Here is a 22,811-nt window from a genome sequence, read left to right as displayed (position 1 = left end):
TCACTATGGGAGGCTGTTGGTTCTCTCTCTCTCTCTCTGGGAGGCTGTTGATTCTCTCTCTCTCTCTCCTCTGCCAGTTCACTACGGGAGGCTGTTGGTTCTCTTTCTCTCTCTCTCTCTCTCTGGGAGGCTGTTGATTCTCTCCCTCTCTCTCTGGGAGGCTGTTGATTCTCTCTCTCTCTCTCCTCTACCAGTTCACTATGGGAGGCTGTTGGTTCTCTCTCTCTCTCCTCTGCCAGTTCACTACGGGAGGCTGTTGATTCTCTCTCTCTCTCCTCTGCCAGTTCACTACGGGAGGCTGTTGGTTCTCTCTCGCTCTCCTCTACCAGTTCACTATGGGAGGCTGTTGGTTCTCTCTCTCTCTCTGGGAGGCTGTTGATTCTCTCTCTCTCTATATGTGAGGCTGTTGATTCTCTCTCTCTCTCCTCTGCCAGTTCACTATGGGAGGCTGTTGGTTCTCTCTCTCTCTCCTCTGCCAGTTCACTATGGGAGGCTGTTGATTCTCTCTCTCTCTCTCTGGGAGGCTGTTGATTCTCTCTCTCTCTCTCCTCTACCAGTTCACTATGGGAGGCTGTTGGTTCTCTCTCTCTCTCCTCTGCCAGTTCACTACTGGAGGCTGTTGGTTCTCTCTCGCTCTCCTCTACCAGTTCACTATGGGAGGCTGTTGGTTCTCTCTCTCTCTCTGGGAGGCTGTTGATTCTCTCTCTCTCTATATGTGAGGCTGTTGATTCTCTCTCTCTCTCCTCTGCCAGTTCACTATGGGAGGCTGTTGGTTCTCTCTCTCTCTCCTCTGCCAGTTCACTATGGGAGGCTGTTGGTTCTCTCTCTCTCTCTCTGGGAGGCTGTTGATTCTCTCTCTCTCCTCTGCCAGTTCACTATGGGAGGCTGTTGGTTCTCTCTCTCTCTCTCTGGGAGGCTGTTGATTATCTCTCTCTCTCCTCTGCCAGTTCACTATGGGAGGCTGTTGGTTCTCTCTCTCTGGGAGGCTGTTGATTCTCTCTCTCTCCTCTGCCAGTTCACTATGGGAGGCTGTTGGTTCTCTCTCTCTCTCTCTCTGGGAGGCTGTTGATTCTCTCTCTCTCTCTCTCCTCTGCCAGTTCACTATGGGAGGATGCTGTTGTCTCTCTCTCTCTCTGGGAGGCTGTTGATTCTCTCTCTCTCTCCTCTACCAGTTCACTATGGGAGGCTGTTGGTTCTCTCTCTCTCTCTCTGGGAGGCTGTTGATTCTCTCTCTCTCTCTCCTCTGCCAGTTCACTACGGGAGGCTGTTGGTTCTCTCTCTCTCTCTCTCTCTCTGGGAGGCTGTTGGTTCTCTCTCTCTCTCTCTCTCTGGGAGGCTGTTGATTCTCTCTCTCTCTCTATGGGAGACTGTTGATTCTCTCTCTCTCTCCTCTGCCAGTTCACTATGGGAGGCTGTTGGTTCTCTCTCTCTCTCCTCTGCCAGTTCACTATGGGAGGCTGTTGGTTCTCTCTCTCTCTCTCTGGGAGGCTGTTGATTCTCTCTCTCTCTCCTCTGCCAGTTCACTATGGGAGGCTGTTGGTTCTCTCTCTCTCTCTCTGGGAGGCTGTTGATTTTCTCTCTCTCTCCTCTGCCAGTTCACTATGGGAGGCTGTTGGTTCTCTCTCTCTCTCCTCTGCCAGTTCACTACGGGAGGCTGTTGGTTCTCTCTCTCTCTCTCTCCTCTGCCAGTTCACTATGGGAGGCTGTTGGTTCTCTCTCTCTCCTCTGCCAGTTCACTACGGGAGGCTGTTGGTTCTCTCTCTCTCTCCTTTACCAGTTCACTATGGGAGGCTGTTGGTTCTCTCTCTTTCTCTGGGAGGCTGTTGATTCTCTCTCTCTCTCTATGGGAGTCTGTTGATTCTCTCTCTCTCTCTCCTCTGCCAGTTCACTATGGGAGGCTGTTGATTCTCTCTCTCTCTCTCCTCTACCAGTTCACTATGGGAGGCTGTTGGTTCTCTCTCTCTCTCCTCTGCCAGTTCACTACGGGAGGCTGTTGATTCTCTCTCTCTCTCCTCTGCCAGTTCACTACGGGAGGCTGTTGGTTCTCTCTCGCTCTCCTCTACCAGTTCACTATGGGAGGCTGTTGGTTCTCTCTCTCTCTCTGGGAGGCTGTTGATTCTCTCTCTCTCTATATGTGAGGCTGTTGATTCTCTCTCTCTCTCCTCTGCCAGTTCACTATGGGAGGCTGTTGGTTCTCTCTCTCTCTCCTCTGCCAGTTCACTATGGGAGGCTGTTGATTCTCTCTCTCTCTCTCTGGGAGGCTGTTGATTCTCTCTCTCTCTCTCCTCTACCAGTTCACTATGGGAGGCTGTTGGTTCTCTCTCTCTCTCCTCTGCCAGTTCACTACTGGAGGCTGTTGGTTCTCTCTCGCTCTCCTCTACCAGTTCACTATGGGAGGCTGTTGGTTCTCTCTCTCTCTCTGGGAGGCTGTTGATTCTCTCTCTCTCTATATGTGAGGCTGTTGATTCTCTCTCTCTCTCCTCTGCCAGTTCACTATGGGAGGCTGTTGGTTCTCTCTCTCTCTCCTCTGCCAGTTCACTATGGGAGGCTGTTGGTTCTCTCTCTCTCTCTCTGGGAGGCTGTTGATTCTCTCTCTCTCCTCTGCCAGTTCACTATGGGAGGCTGTTGGTTCTCTCTCTCTCTCTCTGGGAGGCTGTTGATTATCTCTCTCTCTCCTCTGCCAGTTCACTATGGGAGGCTGTTGGTTCTCTCTCTCTGGGAGGCTGTTGATTCTCTCTCTCTCCTCTGCCAGTTCACTATGGGAGGCTGTTGGTTCTCTCTCTCTCTCTCTCTGGGAGGCTGTTGATTCTCTCTCTCTCTCTCTCCTCTGCCAGTTCACTATGGGAGGATGCTGTTGTCTCTCTCTCTCTCTGGGAGGCTGTTGATTCTCTCTCTCTCTCCTCTACCAGTTCACTATGGGAGGCTGTTGGTTCTCTCTCTCTCTCTCTGGGAGGCTGTTGATTCTCTCTCTCTCTCTCCTCTGCCAGTTCACTACGGGAGGCTGTTGGTTCTCTCTCTCTCTCTCTCTCTCTGGGAGGCTGTTGGTTCTCTCTCTCTCTCTCTCTCTGGGAGGCTGTTGATTCTCTCTCTCTCTCTATGGGAGACTGTTGATTCTCTCTCTCTCTCCTCTGCCAGTTCACTATGGGAGGCTGTTGGTTCTCTCTCTCTCTCCTCTGCCAGTTCACTATGGGAGGCTGTTGGTTCTCTCTCTCTCTCTCTGGGAGGCTGTTGATTCTCTCTCTCTCTCCTCTGCCAGTTCACTATGGGAGGCTGTTGGTTCTCTCTCTCTCTCTCTGGGAGGCTGTTGATTTTCTCTCTCTCTCCTCTGCCAGTTCACTATGGGAGGCTGTTGGTTCTCTCTCTCTCTCCTCTGCCAGTTCACTACGGGAGGCTGTTGGTTCTCTCTCTCTCTCTCTCCTCTGCCAGTTCACTATGGGAGGCTGTTGGTTCTCTCTCTCTCCTCTGCCAGTTCACTACGGGAGGCTGTTGGTTCTCTCTCTCTCTCCTTTACCAGTTCACTATGGGAGGCTGTTGGTTCTCTCTCTTTCTCTGGGAGGCTGTTGATTCTCTCTCTCTCTCTATGGGAGTCTGTTGATTCTCTCTCTCTCTCTCCTCTGCCAGTTCACTATGGGAGGCTGTTGGTTCTCTCTCTCTCTCCTCTGCCAGTTCACGATGGGAGGATGCTGTTGTCTCTCTCTCTCTCTCCTCTGCCAGTTCACAATGGGAGGATGCTGTTGTCTCTCTCTCTCTCTCTGGGAGGCTGTTGATTCTCTCTCTCTCTCCTCTACCAGTTCACTATGGGAGGCTGTTGGTTCTCTCTCTCTCTCTCTGGGAGGATGTTGATTCTCTCTCTCTCTCCTCTGCCAGTTCACTACGGGAGACTGTTGGTTCTCTCTCTCTCTCTCTCTGGGAGGCTGTTGATTCTCTCTCTCTCTCCTCTGCCAGTTCACCATGGGAGGATGCTGTTGTCTCTCTCTCTCTCTGGGAGGCTGTTGATTCTCTCTCTCTCTCCTCTACCAGTTCACTATGGGAGGCTGTTGGTTCTCTCTCTCTCTCTCTGGGAGGCTGTTGATTCTCTCTCTCTCTCTCCTCTGCCAGTTCACTACGGGAGGCTGTTGGTTCTCTTTCTCTCTCTCTCTCTCTCTCTCTCTCTCTCTCTCTGGGAGGCTGTTGATTCTCTCTCTCTCTCTCTGGGAGGCTGTTGATTCTCTCTCTCTCTCTCCTCTACCAGTTCACTATGGGAGGCTGTTGGTTCTCTCTCTCTCTCCTCTGCCAGTTCACTACGGGAGGCTGTTGATTCTCTCTCTCTCTCCTCTGCCAGTTCACTACGGGAGGCTGTTGGTTCTCTCTCGCTCTCCTCTACCAGTTCACTATGGGAGGCTGTTGGTTCTCTCTCTCTCTCTGGGAGGCTGTTGATTCTCTCTCTCTATATATGTGAGGCTGTTGATTCTTTCTCTCTCTCCTCTGCCAGTTCACTATGGGAGGCTGTTGGTTCTCTCTCTCTCTCCTCTGCCAGTTCACTATGGGAGGCTGTTGATTCTCTCTCTCTCTCTCTCTGGGAGGCTGTTGATTCTCTCTCTCTCTCTCCTCTACCAGTTCACTATGGGAGGCTGTTGGTTCTCTCTCTCTCTCCTCTGCCAGTTCACTACTGGAGGCTGTTGGTTCTCTCTCGCTCTCCTCTACCAGTTCACTATGGGAGGCTGTTGGTTCTCTCTCTCTCTCTGGGAGGCTGTTGATTCTCTCTCTCTCTATATGTGAGGCTGTTGATTCTCTCTCTCTCTCCTCTGCCAGTTCACTATGGGAGGCTGTTGGTTCTCTCTCTCTCTCCTCTGCCAGTTCACTATGGGAGGCTGTTGGTTCTCTCTCTCTCTCTCTGGGAGGCTGTTGATTCTCTCTCTCTCTCCTCTGCCAGTTCACTATGGGAGGCTGTTGGTTCTCTCTCTCTCTCTCTGGGAGGCTGTTGATTATCTCTCTCTCTCCTCTGCCAGTTCACTATGGGAGGCTGTTGGTTCTCTCTCTCTCTCTCTGGGAGGCTGTTGATTCTCTCTCTCTCCTCTGCCAGTTCACTATGGGAGGCTGTTGGTTCTCTCTCTCTCTCTCTGGGAGGCTGTTGATTCTCTCTCTCTCCTCTGCCAGTTCACTATGGGAGGCTGTTGGTTCTCTCTCTCTCTCTCTCTGGGAGGCTGTTGATTCTCTCTCTCTCTCTCCTCTGCCAGTTCACTATGGGAGGATGCTGTTGTCTCTCTCTCTCTCTGGGAGGCTGTTGATTCTCTCGCTCTCTCCTCTACCAGTTCACTATGGGAGGCTGTTGGTTCTCTCTCTCTCTCTCTGGGAGGCTGTTGATTCTCTCTCTCTCTCTCCTCTGCCAGTTCACTACGGGAGGCTGTTGGTTCTCTCTCTCTCTCTCTCTCTCTGGGAGGCTGTTGGTTCTCTCTCTCTCTCTCTCTCTGGGAGGCTGTTGATTCTCTCTCTCTCTCTCTATGGGAGGCTGTTGATTCTCTCTCTCTCTCCTCTGCCAGTTCACTATGGGAGGCTGTTGGTTCTCTCTCTCTCTCCTCTGCCAGTTCACTATGGGAGGCTGTTGGTTCTCTCTCTCTCTCTCTGGGAGGCTGTTGATTCTCTCTCTCTCTCCTCTGCCAGTTCACTATGGGAGGCTGTTGGTTCTATCTCTCTCTCTCTGGGAGGCTGTTGATTTTCTCTCTCTCTCCTCTGCCAGTTCACTATGGGAGGCTGATGGTTCTCTCTCTCTCTCTCTGGGAGGCTGTTGATTCTCTCTCTCTCTCCTCTGCCAGTTCACTATGGGAGGCTGTTGGTTCTCTCTCTCTCTCTCTCTCTGGGAGGCTGTTGATTCTCTCTCTCTCTCCTCTGCCAGTTCACTATGGGAGGCTGTTGGTTCTCTCTCTCTCTCTCTGGGAGGCTGTTGATTCTCTCTCTCTCTCCTCTGCCAGTTCACTATGGGAGGCTGTTGATTCTCTCTCTCTCTCCTCTGGGAGGCTGTTGGTTCTCTCTCTCTCTCTCTGGGAGGCTGTTGATTCTCTCTCTCTCTCTCCTCTGCCAGTTCACTACGGGAGGCTGTTGGTTCTCTTTCTCTCTCTCTCTCTCTCTCTCTCTCTCTCTCTCTCTCTCTCTCTCTCTGGGAGGCTGTTGATTCTCTCTCTCTCTCTCTGGGAGGCTGTTGATTCTCTCTCTCTCTCTCCTCTACCAGTTCACTATGGGAGGCTGTTGGTTCTCTCTCTCTCTCCTCTGCCAGTTCACTACGGGAGGCTGTTGATTCTCTCTCTCTCTCCTCTGCCAGTTCACTACGGGAGGCTGTTGGTTCTCTCTCGCTCTCCTCTACCAGTTCACTATGGGAGGCTGTTGGTTCTCTCTCTCTCTCTGGGAGGCTGTTGATTCTCTCTCTCTATATATGTGAGGCTGTTGATTCTTTCTCTCTCTCCTCTGCCAGTTCACTATGGGAGGCTGTTGGTTCTCTCTCTCTCTCCTCTGCCAGTTCACTATGGGAGGCTGTTGATTCTCTCTCTCTCTCTCTCTGGGAGGCTGTTGATTCTCTCTCTCTCTCTCCTCTACCAGTTCACTATGGGAGGCTGTTGGTTCTCTCTCTCTCTCCTCTGCCAGTTCACTACTGGAGGCTGTTGGTTCTCTCTCTCTCTCTCTGGGAGGCTGTTGATTCTCTCTCTCTCTCCTCTGCCAGTTCACTATGGGAGGCTGTTGGTTCTCTCTCTCTCTCTCTGGGAGGCTGTTGATTATCTCTCTCTCTCCTCTGCCAGTTCACTATGGGAGGCTGTTGGTTCTCTCTCTCTCTCTCTGGGAGGCTGTTGATTCTCTCTCTCTCCTCTGCCAGTTCACTATGGGAGGCTGTTGGTTCTCTCTCTCTCTCTCTGGGAGGCTGTTGATTCTCTCTCTCTCCTCTGCCAGTTCACTATGGGAGGCTGTTGGTTCTCTCTCTCTCTCTCTCTGGGAGGCTGTTGATTCTCTCTCTCTCTCTCCTCTGCCAGTTCACTATGGGAGGATGCTGTTGTCTCTCTCTCTCTCTGGGAGGCTGTTGATTCTCTCTCTCTCTCCTCTACCAGTTCACTATGGGAGGCTGTTGGTTCTCTCTCTCTCTCTCTGGGAGGCTGTTGATTCTCTCTCTCTCTCTCCTCTGCCAGTTCACTACGGGAGGCTGTTGGTTCTCTCTCTCTCTCTCTCTCTCTGGGAGGCTGTTGGTTCTCTCTCTCTCTCTCTCTCTGGGAGGCTGTTGATTCTCTCTCTCTCTCTCTATGGGAGGCTGTTGATTCTCTCTCTCTCTCCTCTGCCAGTTCACTATGGGAGGCTGTTGGTTCTCTCTCTCTCTCCTCTGCCAGTTCACTATGGGAGGCTGTTGGTTCTCTCTCTCTCTCTCTGGGAGGCTGTTGATTCTCTCTCTCTCTCCTCTGCCAGTTCACTATGGGAGGCTGTTGGTTCTATCTCTCTCTCTCTGGGAGGCTGTTGATTTTCTCTCTCTCTCCTCTGCCAGTTCACTATGGGAGGCTGATGGTTCTCTCTCTCTCTCTCTGGGAGGCTGTTGATTCTCTCTCTCTCTCCTCTGCCAGTTCACTATGGGAGGCTGTTGGTTCTCTCTCTCTCTCTCTCTCTGGGAGGCTGTTGATTCTCTCTCTCTCTCCTCTGCCAGTTCACTATGGGAGGCTGTTGGTTCTCTCTCTCTCTCTCTGGGAGGCTGTTGATTCTCTCTCTCTCTCCTCTGCCAGTTCACTATGGGAGGCTGTTGATTCTCTCTCTCTCTCCTCTGGGAGGCTGTTGGTTCTCTCTCTCTCTCTCTGGGAGGCTGTTGATTCTCTCTCTCTCTCCTCTGCCAGTTCACTATGGGAGGCTGTTGGTTCTCTCTCTCTCTCTCTCTCTCCAATGCCAGTTCATTATGGGAGGCTGTTGGTTCTCTCTCTCCTCCTGTTGTCTATTCCATCCTACTCACATTCTGCCCACTCTCTGAAACCTTCATATTTTGCTCAGTTACTTCCAAATTATTTTGTGTTAGCACGTCTGTGGGTGTGTGTGTATACGTGCACGTCTGTCCCTGTGTGTGTGTGTTTGTTTGTTCCAGCCTGTGGGTGTGTGTCTCGTTTCTGTCCCTGTATGTGTGTGTGTGTTTGTCCCAGCCTGTGGGTGTGTGTCTTGTGTGTGTGTTTGTCCCAGCCTGTGGGTGTGTGTCTCGTGTCTGTCCCTGTGTGTGTGTGTTTGTCCCAGCCTGTGGGTGTGTGTCTCGTGTCTGTCCCTGTGTGTGTGTGTTTGTCCCAGCCTGTGGGTGTGTGTCTCGTGTCTGTCCCTGTATGTGTGTGTTTGTCCCAGCCTGCGGGTGTGTGTCTCGCGTGTGTGTGTGTGTGTGTGTGTGTGTGTGTGTGTGTGTGTGTGTGTTTGTCCCAGCCTGTGGGTGTGTGTCTCGTGTGTGTGTGGGTGTTTGTCCCAGCCTGTGGGTGTGTGTCTCGTGTCTGTCCCTGTATGTGTGTGTGTTTGTCCCAGCCTGTGGGTGTGTGTCTCATGTGTGTGTGTGTGTTTGTCCCAGCCTGTGGGTGTGTGTCTCGTGTGTGTGTGTGTGTGTTTGTCCCAGCCTGTGGGTGTGTGTCCCAGCCTGTGGGTGTGTCTCGTGTCTGTCCCTGTGTGTGTGTGTGTGTGTGTGTATGTATGTTTGTCCCAGCCTGTGGGTGTGTGTCTCGTGTCTGTCCCTGTGTGTGTGTGTTTGTCCCAGCCTGTGGGTGTGTGTCTCGTGTCTGTCCCTGTATGTGTGTGTGTTTGTCCCAGCCTGTGGGTGTGTGTCTCGTGTCTGTCCCTGTATGTGTGTGTGTGTTTGTCCCAGCCTGTGGGTGCGTGTCTCGTGTCTGTCCCTGTATGTGTGTGTGTGTTTGTCCCAGCCTGTGGGGGTGTGTCTCGTGTCTGTCCCTGCATGTGTGTGTTTGTCCCAGCCTGTGGGGGTGTGTCTCGTGTCTGTCCCTGCATGTGTGCGTTTGTCCCAGCCTGTGGGGGTGTGTCTCGTGTCTGTCCCTGCATGTGTGTGTTTGTCCCAGCCTGTGGGGGTGTGTCTCGTGTCTGTCCCTGTATGTGTGTGTGTGTGTATGTTTGTCCCAGCCTGTGGGGGTGTGTCTCGTGTCTGTCCCTGCATGTGTGTGCTTGTCCCAGCCTGTGGGGGTGTGTCTCGTGTCTGTCCCTGTATGTGTGTATGTGTGTGTGTGTGTTTGTCCCAGCCTGTGGGGGTGTGTCTCGTGTCTGTCCCTGCATGTGTGCGTTTGTCCCAGCCTGTGGAGGTGTGTCTCGTGTCTGTCCCTGCATGTGTGTGTTTGTCCCAGCCTGTGGGGGTGTGTCTCGTGTCTGTCCCTGCATGTGTGTGTTTGTCCCAGCCTGTGGGGGTGTGTCTCGTGTCTGTCCCTGCATGTGTGCGTTTGTCCCAGCGTGTGGGGGTGTGTCTCGTGTCTGTCCCTGCATGTGTGCGTTTGTCCCAGCCTGTGGGGGTGTGTCTCGTGTCTGTCCCTGCATGTGTGCGTTTGTCCCAGCCTGTGGGGGTGTGTCTCGTGTCTGTCCCTGCATGTGTGTGTTTGTCCCAGCCAGTGGGTGCGTGTCTCGTGTCTGTCCCTGCATGTGTGTGTTTGTCCCAGCCTGTGGGTGCGTGTCTCGTGTCTGTCCCTGTATGTGTGTGTGTGTGTGTTTGTCCCAGCCTGTGGGGGTGTGTCTCGTGTCTGTACCTGCATGTGTGTGTTTGTCCCAGCCTTTGGGGGTGTGTCTCGTGTCTGTCCCTGTATGTGTGTGTGCGTTTGTCCCAGCCTGTGGGGGTGTGTCTCGTGTCTGTCCCTGCATGTGTGTGTTTGTCCCAGCCTGTGGGGGTGTGTCTCGTGTCTGTCCCTGTATGTGTGTGTTCTACCTGAGCTGCTGGATGAGGTCCTCTCCCTCCTTGATGACGTTGACAGTGACCTGCAGGGTGGTCTGCTGCTGCTGGCTGAAGCGTTTGATCAGATCCTGCACCGCCTCCACAGACTCAGCATACACATCATCTAACAGCTCCTTCTGCAGCTCCTCCAGCCACGTCCACAGCTAGGGACAGAGAGTTAATACACACACACACACCAACCCAGCATGTCGCACACACACAATTCAGTTGAATGTTGCACTACCCCCACAAAACACGCCCCCCCCCCCCCCCCCCCCCCACACACACACACACACTTCGTACCTCTTTGACGTGTGTGTGGAAGGCGACAGACATGTCCAGCAGGACTTTGCGTTGCTCCACCCTCCTGACAAAGTCCTGGATCCGGTCCTCCAGCTGGTGGGCTGCCTGGTAGATCTCCTCTGGGTCACACTCTCCTGTCTGGGCCAGCTGCTCTGCTGCCTCCAGCAGCTTGTCAGCGTTAGTATAGGTGTTCTGGAGGAGGGACAGAACCAGCACACAGAGAAAGACAGAGGAGAGAGATAGAGAGGGGGAGAGAGACAGAGAGGGGGAGAGAGACAGAGAGGGGGAGAGAGACAGAGAGGGGGAGAGAGACAGAGAGGGGGAGAGACAGAGAGGGGGAGAGAGAGAGCGGGGGAGAGAGACAGAGAGGGGGAGAGAGACAGAGAGGGGGAGAGACAGAGAGGGGGAGAGAGGGGGAGAGGGGGAGAGAGGGTGAGAGAGGGGGAGAGAGACAGAGAGGGTGGACAGTTAACAAGAGAAAGGGAGGGAAGAAACTTGACTGAATATATTTAATGAAAAGGTAAAGAGAGGAAGTATGTGACAGAGAGAGGGAGTACTGTATGTGACAGAGAGAGGAAGTACTGTATGTGATAGAGAGAGGAAGTACTGTATGTGATAGAGAGAGGAAGTACTGTATGTGATAGAGAGAGGAAGTACTGTATGTGATAGAGAGAGGAAGTACTGTATGTGACAGAGAGAGGAAGTACTGTATGTGACAGAGAGAGGAAGTACTGTATGTGATAGAGAGAGGAAGTACTGTATGTGACAGAGAGAGGAAGTACTGTATGTGACAGAGAGAGGAAGTACTGTATGTGACAGAGAGAGGCAGTTCTGTATGTGATAGAGAGAGGAAGTACTGTATGTGACAGAGAGTTGAAGTACTGTATGTGACAGAGAGAGGAAGTACTGTATGTGACAGAGGGAGGAAGTATGTGATAGAGAGAGGAAGTACTGTATGTGATAGAGAGAGGAAGTACTGTATGTGACAGAGAGTTGAAGTACTGTATGTGACAGAGAGAGGAAGTACTGTATGTGACAGAGAGAGGGAGTACTGTATGTGACAGAGAGAGGAAGTACTGTATGTGATAGAGAGGAAGTACTGTATGTGATAGAGAGAGGAAGTACTGTATGTGATAGAGAGAGGAAGTACTGTATGTGATAGAGAGAGGAAGTACTGTATGTGATAGAGAGAGGAAGTACTGAATGTGATAGAGAGAGGAAGTACTGTATGTGATAGAGAGAAGAAGTACTGTATGTGACAGAGAGTTGAAGTACTGTATGTGACAGAGAGAGGAAGTACTGTATGTGACAGAGGGAGGAAGTATGTGATAGAAAGAAGAAGTACTGTATGTGACAGAGAGAGGGAGTACTGTATGTGACAGAGAGAGGAAGTACTGTATGTGATAGAGAGAGGAAGTACTGTATGTGATAGAGAGAGGAAGTACTGTATGTGATAGAGAGAGGAAGTACTGTATGTGATAGAGAGAGGAAGTACTGTATGTGACAGAGAGGGGAAGTACTGTATGTGACAGAGGGAGGAAGTATGTGATAGAAAGAAGAAGTACTGTATGTGACAGAGAGAGGGAGTACTGTATGTGACAGAGAGAGGGAGTACTGTATGTGACAGAGAGAGGAAGTACTGTATGTGACAGAGAGAGGAAGTACTGTATGTGACAGAGGGAGGAAGTACTGTATGTGAAATAGAGAGGAAGTACTGTATGTGACAGAGGGAGGAAGTATGTGATAGAAAGAAGAAGTACTGTATATGAGAGAGGGAGTACTGTATGTGACAGAGAGAGGAAGTACTGTATGTGACAGAGAGAGGAAGTACTGTATGTGACAGAGAGAGGAAGTACTGTATGTGACAGAGGGAGGAAGTATGTGATAGAGAGAGGAAGTACTGTATGTGATAGAGAGAGGAAGTATGTGATAGAGAGAGGAAGTACTGTATGTGATAGAGAGAGGAAGTACTGTATGTGATAGAGAGAGGAAGTACTGTATGTGATAGAGAGAGGAAGTACTGTGTGTGACAGAGAGAGGAAGTACTGTATGTGACAGAGAGAGGAAGTATGTGATAGAAAGAAGAAGTACTGTATGTGATAGAGAGAGGAAGTACTGTATGTGACAGAGAAAGTATGTGATAGAGAGAGGAAGTACTGTGTGATAGAGAGAGGAAGTACTGTATGTGATAGAGAGAAGAAGTACTGTATGTGACAGAGAGAGGAGGTACTGTATGTGACAGAGAGAGGAAGTATGTGAAAGAAAGAAGAAGTACTGTATGTGATAGAGAGAGGAAGTACTGTATGTGACAGAGAGAGGAAGTATGTGATAGAGAGAGGAAGTACTGTGTGATTGAGAGAGGAAGTACTGTATGTGATAGAGAGGGGAAGTACTGTATGTGATAGAGAGAGGAAGTACTGTATGTGATAAAGAGAGGAAGTACTGTATGTGATAGAGAGAGGAAGTACTGTATGCGATAGAGAGAGGAAGTACTGTATGCGATTGAGAGAGGAAGTACTGTATGTGATAGAAAGAAGAAGTACTGTATGTGATAAAGAGAGGAAGTACTGTATGCGATCGAGAGAGGAAGTACTGTATGTGATAGAGAGAGGAAGAATGTGATAGAAAGAAGAAGTAATGTATGTGATAGAGAGAGGAAGTACTGTATGTGACAGAGAGAGGAAGTACTGTATGTGACAGAGAGAGGAAGTACTGTATGTGACAGAGGGAGGAAGTATGTGACAGAGAGAGGAAGTACTGTATGTGATAGAGAGAGGAAGTACTGTATGTGATAGAGAGAGGAAGTACTGTATGTGACAGAGAGTTGAAGTACTGTATGTGACAGAGAGAGGAAGTACTGTATGTGACAGAGGGAGGAAGTATGTGATAGAGAGAGGAAGTACTGTATGTGATATAGAGAGGAAGTACTGTATGTGACAGAGAGTTGAAGTACTGTATGTGACAGAGAGAGGAAGTACTGTATGTGACAGAGGGAGGAAGTATGTGATAGAGAGAGGAAGTACTGTATGTGATATAGAGAGGAAGTACTGTATGTGACAGAGAGTTGAAGTACTGTATGTGACAGAGAGAGGAAGTACTGTATGTGACAGAGAGAGGAAGTACTGTATGTGATAGAGAGAGGAAGTACTGTATGTGATAGAGAGAGGAAGTACTGTATGTGATAGAGGAAGTACTGTATGTGATAGAGAGAGGAAGTACTGTATGTGATAGAGAGAGGAAGTACTGTATGTGACAGAGAGTTGAAGTACTGTATGTGACAGAGAGAGGAAGTACTGTATGTGACAGAGGGAGGAAGTATGTGATAGAGAGAGGAAGTACTGTATGTGATAGAGAGAGGAAGTACTGTATGTGACAGAGAGTTGAAGTACTGTATGTGACAGAGAGAGGAAGTACTGTATGTGACAGAGGGAGGAAGTATGTGATAGAAAGAAGAAGTACTGTATGTGACAGAGAGAGGGAGTACTGTATGTGACAGAGAGAGGAAGTACTGTATGTGATAGAGAGAGGAAGTACTGTATGTGATAGAGAGAGGAAGTACTGTATGTGATAGAGAGAGGAAGTACTGTATGTGATAGAGAGAGGAAGTACTGTATGTGACAGAGAGAGGAAGTACTGTATGTGACAGAGGGAGGAATTATGTGATAGAAAGAAGAAGTACTGTATGTGACAGAGAGAGGGAGTACTGTATGTGACAGAGAGAGGAAGTACTGTATGTGACAGAGAGAGGAAGTACTGTATGTGACAGAGGGAGGAAGTACTGTATGTGACATAGAGAGGAAGTACTGTATGTGACAGAGGGAGGAAGTATGTGATAGAAAGAAGAAGTACTGTATGTGAGAGAGGGAGTACTGTATGTGACAGAGAGAGGAAGTACTGTATGTGACAGAGAGAGGAAGTACTGTATGTGACAGAGAAAGGAAGTACTGTATGTGACAGAGGGAGGAAGTATGTGATAGAAAGAAGAAGTACTGTATGTGATAGAGAGAGGAAGTACTGTATGTGATAGAGAGAGGAAGTACTGTATGTGATAGAGAGAGGAAGTATGTGATAGAAAGAAGAAGTACTGTATGTGATAGAGATAGGAAGTATGTGATAGAAAGAAGAAGTACTGTATGTGATAGAGAGAGGAAGTACTGTATGTGACAGAGAGAGGAAGTATGTGATAGAGAGAGGAAGTACTGTATGTGATAGAGAGAGGAAGTATGTGATAGAGAGAGGAAGTACTGTATGTGATAGAGAGAGGAAGTACTGTATGTGATAGAGAGAGGAAGTACTGTATGTGATAGAGAGAGGAAGTACTGTGTGTGACAGAGAGAGGAAGTACTGTATGTGACAGAGAGAGGAAGTACTGTATGTGACAGAGAGAGGAAGTATGTGATAGAAAGAAGAAGTACTGTATGTGATAGAGAGAGGAAGTACTGTATGTGACAGAGAGAGAAAGTATGTGATAGAGAGAGGAAGTACTGTGTGATAGAGAGAGGAAGTACTGTATGTGATAGAGAGAAGAAGTACTGTATGTGACAGAGAGAGGAAGTACTGTATGTGACAGAGAGAGGAAGTATGTGATAGAAAGAAGAAGTACTGTATGTGATAGAGAGAGGAAGTACTGTATGTGACAGAGAGAGGAAGCATGTGATAGAGAGAGGAAGTACTGTGTGATAGAGAGAGGAAGTACTGTATGTGATAGAGAGAGGAAGTACTGTATGTGATAGAGAGAGGAAGTACTGTATGTGATAAAGAGAGGAAGTACTGTATGTGATAGAGAGAGGAAGTACTGTATGCGATAGAGAGAGGAAGTACTGTATGCGATTGAGAGAGGAAGTACTGTATGTGATAGAAAGAAGAAGTACTGTATGTAATAAAGAGAGGAAGTACTGTATGCGATCGAGAGAGGAAGTACTGTATGTGATAGAAAGAAGAAGTACTGTATGTGACAGAGAGAGGAAGTACTGTATGTGACAGAGAGAGGAAGTATGTGATAGAAAGAAGAAGTACTGTATGTGATAGAGAGAGGAAGTACTGTATATGATAGAGAGAGGAAGTACTGTATGTGATAAAGAGAGGAAGTAGTGTATGTGATAGAGAGAGGAAGTACTGTATGCGATAGAGAGAGGAAGTACTGTATGCGATTGAGAGAGGAAGTACTGTATGTGATAGAAAGAAGAAGTACTGTATGTGATAGAGAGGAAGTACTGTATGCGATCGAGAGAGGAAGTACTGTATGTGATAGAGAGAGGAAGAATGTGATAGAAAGAAGAAGTACTGTATGTGATAGAGAGAGGAAGTACTGTATGTGATAGAGAGAAGAAGTACTGTATGTGACAGAGAGAGGAAGTACTGTATGTGACAGAGAGAGGAAGTACTGTATGTGACAGAGAGAGGAAGTACTGTACGTGACAGAGAGAGGGAGTACTGTATGTGACAGAGAGAGGGAGTACTCTATGTGACAGAGAGAGGGAGTACTGTATGTGACAGAGAGAGGAAGTACTGTATGTGACAGAGAGAGGGAGTACTGTATGTGACAGAGAGAGGGAGTACTGTATGTGACAGAGAGAGGGAGTACTGTATGTGACAGAGAGATGAAAGTGAAATGTCGGAAAGGTCGACCAAGAGAGGAAAGGTAAAGAGAGAGAAAGATGTAAAAGCACAGGGTTCTTTCTATCCTACCTGGGCGACCTCCTCGAAGTCCTCATGTCGTTTCTGTAGTGCTCTGGCTCGATGGAGGGACTTCCCAACGCCTGTGTGTTTACTCAGGAACGCCTCCCCATGGTTCTCTATCCAGTCCAGAACCTGCATACACACAAGTATGCACAGTTAGCGAAGTGGCATAGAATTGGAGGCTGTGGGCCACAGGAAAAATGCAGTGTCGTGCTGCCAGTCCAACACTAGGGGAGCTCTAGGGTTGATAGACAGAACAGCATACTAATCCAGTCAGAAGGCAGAGAGAGATGACAGAGAGGATGAGTTCCCTCCTGTCTGGTACTGTCTAGATGAGATACAGCTTTTGTCAAATTGAAGTCTAGTTGCATTTTTTTGCATTTTAGCTAACCCTAACCCTTTTCCTGACCTGCTATGTTAATTCTCCTAACCTGCTGGGTAAGTTCTCCTATACCTGCTACGAAAAATCTGTTGACAAAAGCTGTATCCTATCTAAACGAAACCCTCCCGTCCCTCCCTCTTTTCTTTCTCCCTCTTCACACCTTCCCTGTCCTGCTCTCTCCCTCCTCAGATCATTCTATATCCCTCTCTCTCTACCTCTACCACTTGGCAGAATACAACTCATCTGAGTACTAGCCAGCAGCGTCACCATGGCAACAGTTACCTTGGCTACGGGGGTGAGACTAGTGAGTGTATCCATACATTTCTAGTATATGTATCATGTACGTTGCCTTCAGAAAGTATTCACACCCCTTGACTTTATCCAAATTTTGTTGTGTTACTTATTTAGATTTTTTTTTCATCACTGGCCAACAAACACAATATCCTGTAATGTCAAAGTAGAATTATGTTTTTTAGTTTTTTTACTAATTAATTAAAAATGAAAATCTGAAATGTCTTGAGTCATTAAGTATTCAACCCCTTTCTTATGGCAATCCTAAATACATTTACGAGTAAAAATGTGCTTAACAAGTCATAAAATAAATTGCATGGACTCACTCCTTGTAAAATAATAGTGTTTGACATGACTATCTCATCTCTGTACCCCAAACATACAGATAATTGTAAGGTCCCTCAGTCAAGTAGTGAATTTCAAACACAGATTCAACCACAAAGACCAGGGAGAGAACCTATTGGTAGATGAGTAAAACAAAAAAAAGCAGACATTACACACATACATATATAAATAAATACATATATATATACACACACACACACACACACACACACACATACATACATATATACATATATATATCTTTGAGCATGGTGAAGTTATTAATTACACTTCAAAGATACAGGCGTCCTTCCAAACTCAGTTGCCAGAGAGGAAGGAAACAGTTCAGGGATTTCACCATGAGGCCAATGGTGACTTAAAAACAGTTACAGAGTTTAATGGCTGTGATAGGAGAAAACTGAGGATGATTAGTTACTCCACAATACTAACCTAAATGACAGAGTGAAAAGAAGGATGCTTGTAGAGAATACAAATAATTCAAAACATGCATTCTCTTTGCAATACGACACTTAAGTAAAACTACAAAATATGTGGCAAAGAAATGTACTTTATGTCCTGAATACAAAGTGTTATGTTTGGTGTGAATCCAACACAACTCATCACTGAGTACCACTCTTCATATTTTCAAGTATGGTGGTGACTGCATCATGTTATGGTTATGCTTGTCATCAGCAAGGACTAGGGAGTTTAAGATAAAAAGAAACGGAATAGCACGAAGCACAAGCAAAGTCCTAGAGGAAAACCTGGTTCAGTCGGCTTTTTAACATACACTGGGAGACAAACTCACCTTTCAGCAGGACAACAACCTAAAACACAAGGCCAAATATACACTGGAGTTGCTTACCAAGATGACATTGAATGTTCCTGAGTGTATTAGAGACTTACCCAGAAAGACTCACAGCTGTAATCGCTGCCAAAGGTGCTTCTACAAAGTATTGACTAAGGGGTGTGAATACTTACGTAAATTAAATATTTTTCTGTATTTAATGTTCAATACATTTGCAAACATTTCTAAAAACGGCCTTTCACTTCATCATTATGTGGTATTGTGTGTAGATGGGTGAGATTTTTTTATATTTTGAATTCAGGCTGTAACACAACAACATGTGGAATAAGTCAAGGGGTGTGAAACCTTTCTGAAGGCTCTGTATGTGATCCCTGCGGGCATTGAACCAACAACCTTGGGAAGAGCTTGGCTCTAGCAACGCCAACTGAGCCACACAGGCACAGAACTAGTCCACACCTGCTGTACGTCTTGCTGGAACACACACAGCTGGAGCCTCTGGTGCAGGCGGACTTTGCGGTGTTGCCAGATATTCTCCAGTTGTCTCTGGTGGTGGAGCACCTCGTGTATCACATCCAGCACGTGGTGCACCGCCTTGCTGTAGTTGGCCGAGGCTGTCAGTGAATCAGCTCCCCCCGGGGTCAGAGGGCGCTGGAGCTTATCCAATAAGGCCTTACCGTCTTGGCTGACCTGGGGGAGGGGGAGGGAGGAAGGCGTGATCACATACACACACGTGTTGGTATAGAACTTGCTAGTGACACCTCACACACACCCACACACAGGTATGTTACCTCTGGGTATGCAGCAGTGCCGTTTACCTCTGAGTAGGCAGCAGTGATGTGTTCGTAGAGGCCCTGGTGGTGGTGGATAGCATCCTCTAGGTCCTGGAGCTCCGAGGGTAGATCCACCTCCCCACACGCTTTACACCACGAGTCCACATTACCCATGTACTGTAGAGACAGGAACACATTACACACACACTTTACACCACGAGTCCACATTACTCATGTACTGTAGAGACAGGAACACATTCCACACACACTTTACACCACAAGTCCACATTACTCATGTACTGTAGAGACAGGAACACATTACACACACACGTACTGTATAGAGAGACGACACACATCATACATCACAGGAGGGCGCCTCGAAATAATGGCTGGAATGGAGTGAATGGAATGGTGATTCCATTACTATGAGCCTGTCCTCCCTGATTAAGGTGCCACACATAATATAAACACACAATTTATACACGGCAAACAACTTAAAACACACACATATTATACACACACACACAACAAACGGTATTTACTATTGTTCTATTCTGTATTATTCAGAGATTCACTGAATTATTCTACCATGATGACCTGGATTTCACATGGCTAGGTTAGACCTCTGTAAATTGTCCCAATCCTTATGGGACAACAGAGGAAGACATGGCAGAGATTTTTTTTTTTTAAAGACGCCTCGTGGGAATATTAAACAGACAGTAGGATTCTAATCAAATGTTCGTCTCACTGTACGACCACATCATACACTGATCACACACACACACGGGGGGATGTGTGCATGCATTCTCCATGTGCCTGCCCTCGAGCAATCAGAATACACAAAGAGAGGAGAGAGAGGCTTTGTGAAGTAGTATCTATGGGAAATGGTTCAATTCCTTGGAAAACACACTGTTTTTCTATCTTTAACTGTGGAACATGAAAAGAATCATATGGAATATTCCTATTGGGAAAGATAACCGCCCAGATTCTGTATTTGGAATTAAACAAACAAATCAATTATCTGTGTGTGTGTGTTTGCCTGGATATGTGTGTCCCTGCATACGCGTATACAGCATGTTCATACCGCTAGTGTGTGTACCACCACCACCCACCTGGTCACATTTCTGGTGGAAGGCGGCAGACATCTCCAGCAGTGTGCTGCGCTCGTCCAGGGCAGCAGCGAAGGCTTTCCACTCCGCTTCCAGCTGACCTGAGATCTGTTTAATCTGCACCGAGGCATAGTGACCTGACTCCAACAGCCTGTTACCCACGGACATTATCCTGTTGATGTTCACATACACATTCTGGAGAGGATGGAGGAGAGAGAGAATCACTAAAACAATACAGAAAGACACTACAGAAAAAGAAGGAACAGCATGTCAGAAATCAGCTCAATGTAATTGAAGAACCCATAGACTCCAACCACTTCTGGGAAAATTGGAAAACACTAAGCAAACAACAACATGAAGAGTTATCTGTCCAAAACGGAGATGTATGGATAAACCACTTCTCCAATCTTTTGGCTCTATAACAAAGAACAAACAGCAAAAACATATACATGATCAAATTCAAATCTTAGAATCAACTATTTAAAACTACCAGAACCCACTGGATTCTCCAATTACATTGAATGAACTACAACACAAAATACAAACCCTCCAACCCAAAAAGGCCTGTGGTGTTGATGGTATCCTCAATGAAATGATCAAATATACAGACCACAAATTTCAATTGGCTATACTTAAACTCTTTAACATCATCCTTAACTCTGGCATCTTCCCAAATATTTTGAACAAAGGACTGATCATCCCAATCCACAAAAGTGGGGACAAATTTGACCCCAATAACTACAGTAGGATATGCGTCAACAGCAACCTTTGGAAAATCCTCTGCATTATCATTGACAGCAGACTCGTACATTTCCTCAATCAAAACAATGTACTGAGCAAATGTCAAATTGGCTTTTTACAAATACGACAGACCACGTATTCACCCTGCAAACCCTAATTGACAAACAAACATACCAAAACAGAGGCAAAGTCTTCTCATGCTTTGTTGATTTCAAAAAAGCTCGACTCAATTTGGGATAAAGGTCTGCTATACAAATTGATGGAAAGTGAGGTTGGGGGAAAAACATACAACATTATTAAATCCATGTACACAAACAACAAAAAGGTGAGACAGGGATGCAGCTTAAGCCCCACCCTTTTTAACATATACACTACCGGTCAAATGTTTTAGAACATCTACTCATTCAAGGGTTTTTCTTTATTTTTTGCTATTTTCCACATTGTATAATAATAGTGAAGACATCAAAACTATGTAATAACACATATGGAATCATGTAGTAACCAAAAAAGTGTTAAACAAATCAAAATATTTTTTATATTTGAGATTCTTCAAATAGCCACCTTTTGCCTAGATGACAGCTTTGCACACGCTTGGCATTCTCTCAACCAGCTTCATTAGGTAGTCACCTGGAATGCCTTTTAATTAACAGGTGTGCCTTCTTAAGTTTATTTGTAGGAATTTCTGGCAAAAAAATACTTCACAAAATGGGAAAAACACCACATTGAGACTCTGCATGTAGAATTCTGCAAAAATATCCTCTGTGTACAATGTAAAACACCAAATAATGCATGCAGAGCAAATTAGGCCGATACACGCTAATTATCAAAATCCAGAAAAGAGCCATTCAATTCTAAAACCACCTAAAAGGAAGCGATTCCCAAACCCTCAATAACAAAGCCATCACCTACAGAGAGATGAACCTGGAGAAGAGTTCCCTAAGCAAGCTGGTCCTGGGGCTCTGTTCAAACACAAACAGACCCCACAGAGTCCCAGGACAGCAACACAATTCCAACCAAAGGAGGGAGAGAGGGAGTGGAGAACATGGGGAGAGAGAGAGGGGGACGGGGTGAGGGAGAAAGAGGGGGACTGGTTGGGGAAGGGTGAGGGAGAAAGGGAGGGGGGAGAGAGGGGGACAGGGTGAGAGAGAGAGAGAGAAGAGAGAGAGAGAGAGAGAGGGACAGGGGAGAAAGAGGGGGACGGGGTGAGGGAGAAAGAGGGGGACTGGTTGGGGAAGGGGGAGGGAGAAAGGGAGGAGGGAGAGAGGGGGACAGGGTGAGAGAGAGAGAGAGAGAGAGAGAGGGGGATGGGGGAGAAAGAGTGACAGGGTGGAGAAGGGGTAAAGAGAGAGGGGAATAGGGTGGAGAAGGGGTAGAGTGAGAGGGGAACAGGGTGGAGAAGGGGTAGAGTGAGAGGGGAACAGGGTGGAGAAGGGGTAGAGTGAGAGGGGAACAGGGTGGAGAAGGGGTAGAGAGAGAGAGAGAGGGGGGGGGGTGGGGGAGGGGGAGAGAGGGAGAGAGGGAGGGGGTGGGGAAGGGGGAGAGAGGGGAAGAGATTGATTTGGCTTATTTTGCTATTCAGATAACAGACAAATAAATACACAGATATTTCATAACAAGCAAAAAAACAAAATAAATGGAGTCAGCACTTTGTCCACACAAAACAAAACGTAGCTCACAGGACATCAATCCATGTTAGTGGATCACAGTGATCCTTCTGAAGGTAGAACATAAATAAAATGATTGAGTGATGCAAGTTTGGAAGGACGCCAGCTTTGTAAATGCTACCTATGGTCTCCCTACTGACCTAGCCTCAGAGCATCTGAACTAATCACGGTATGTGTGCACACCAGAGGGGGACCGAGAGACAAAACAAAAAGAGAATTACTTGACACATTGGAAAGAATTTACAAAAAGAACTGAGCAAACTAGAATGCTATTTGGCCCTAAACAGAGAGTACACAGTGGCAGAATACCTATTTACTGTGACTGACCCAAAATGAAGGGAAGCTTTGACTATGTAGACACAGTGAGCATAGCCAGGCCACCGAAGGCAGACCTGGCTCTCAAAATGAGGTGGAAACTGAGCTGCACTTCCTAACCTCCTGCCCAATGTATAACAATATTAGAGACACATATTTTCCTCAGATTACACAGACCCACGAAGAATTTGAAAACAAATCCAATTTTGATAAACTCCCATATGTATTGGGTGAAATACCACAATGTGCAGCAATAACAGAGCTGTGACCTGTTGCCACAAGAAAAAGGTGATGAAAAAGCAGTGAAGAACAAACCCCATTGAAAATACAACCTAAATGTATGTTGATTTATTTTCCCTTTTGTACTTTAACTATTTGCACATCATTACAATATGACATTTGAAATGTCTTTATTCTTTTGGAACTTTTGTGAGCGTAATGTTTACTGTACATTTGTATTGTTTATTTCACATTTGTTTATTATCTACTTCGTTTGCTTTGGCAATGTTAACACATGTTTCCCATGCCCCCCAAAA

The 22,811-nt window shown here is 47.2% G+C and overlaps 1 protein-coding gene across 4 annotated transcripts in view; it reads right to left on the bottom strand.

Annotated features, from left to right (window-relative positions):
* Positions 1-22,811, bottom strand: part of LOC139373626 (triple functional domain protein) — a 130,879-nt gene that overhangs the window by 52,879 nt on the left and 55,189 nt on the right. For 2 of the 4 annotated variants that reach the window (XM_071114346.1, XM_071114347.1), the window contains exons 10-15: positions 19,559-19,750; positions 18,465-18,623; positions 18,133-18,363; positions 15,881-16,003; positions 10,193-10,384; positions 9,884-10,053 (exon numbers count right to left, since the gene is read on the bottom strand). In XM_071114346.1, the coding sequence (XP_070970447.1) occupies positions 9,884-10,053; positions 10,193-10,384; positions 15,881-16,003; positions 18,133-18,363; positions 18,465-18,623; positions 19,559-19,750 (1,067 nt within the window). The remainder of the gene's footprint in view (positions 1-9,883; positions 10,054-10,192; positions 10,385-15,880; positions 16,004-18,132; positions 18,364-18,464; positions 18,624-19,558; positions 19,751-22,811) is intronic. The other 2 variants (XM_071114349.1, XM_071114348.1) reach the window with 1 other exon arrangement.

This window comes from Oncorhynchus clarkii, chromosome 18 (assembly GCF_045791955.1).
Source record: "Oncorhynchus clarkii lewisi isolate Uvic-CL-2024 chromosome 18, UVic_Ocla_1.0, whole genome shotgun sequence".
In the NCBI taxonomy this organism is placed as follows: Eukaryota; Metazoa; Chordata; class Actinopteri; order Salmoniformes; family Salmonidae; genus Oncorhynchus; species Oncorhynchus clarkii.
The sequence above is the reverse complement of the archived record's forward strand: the minus strand, read 5'-3'. Positions and strand labels throughout refer to the sequence as shown.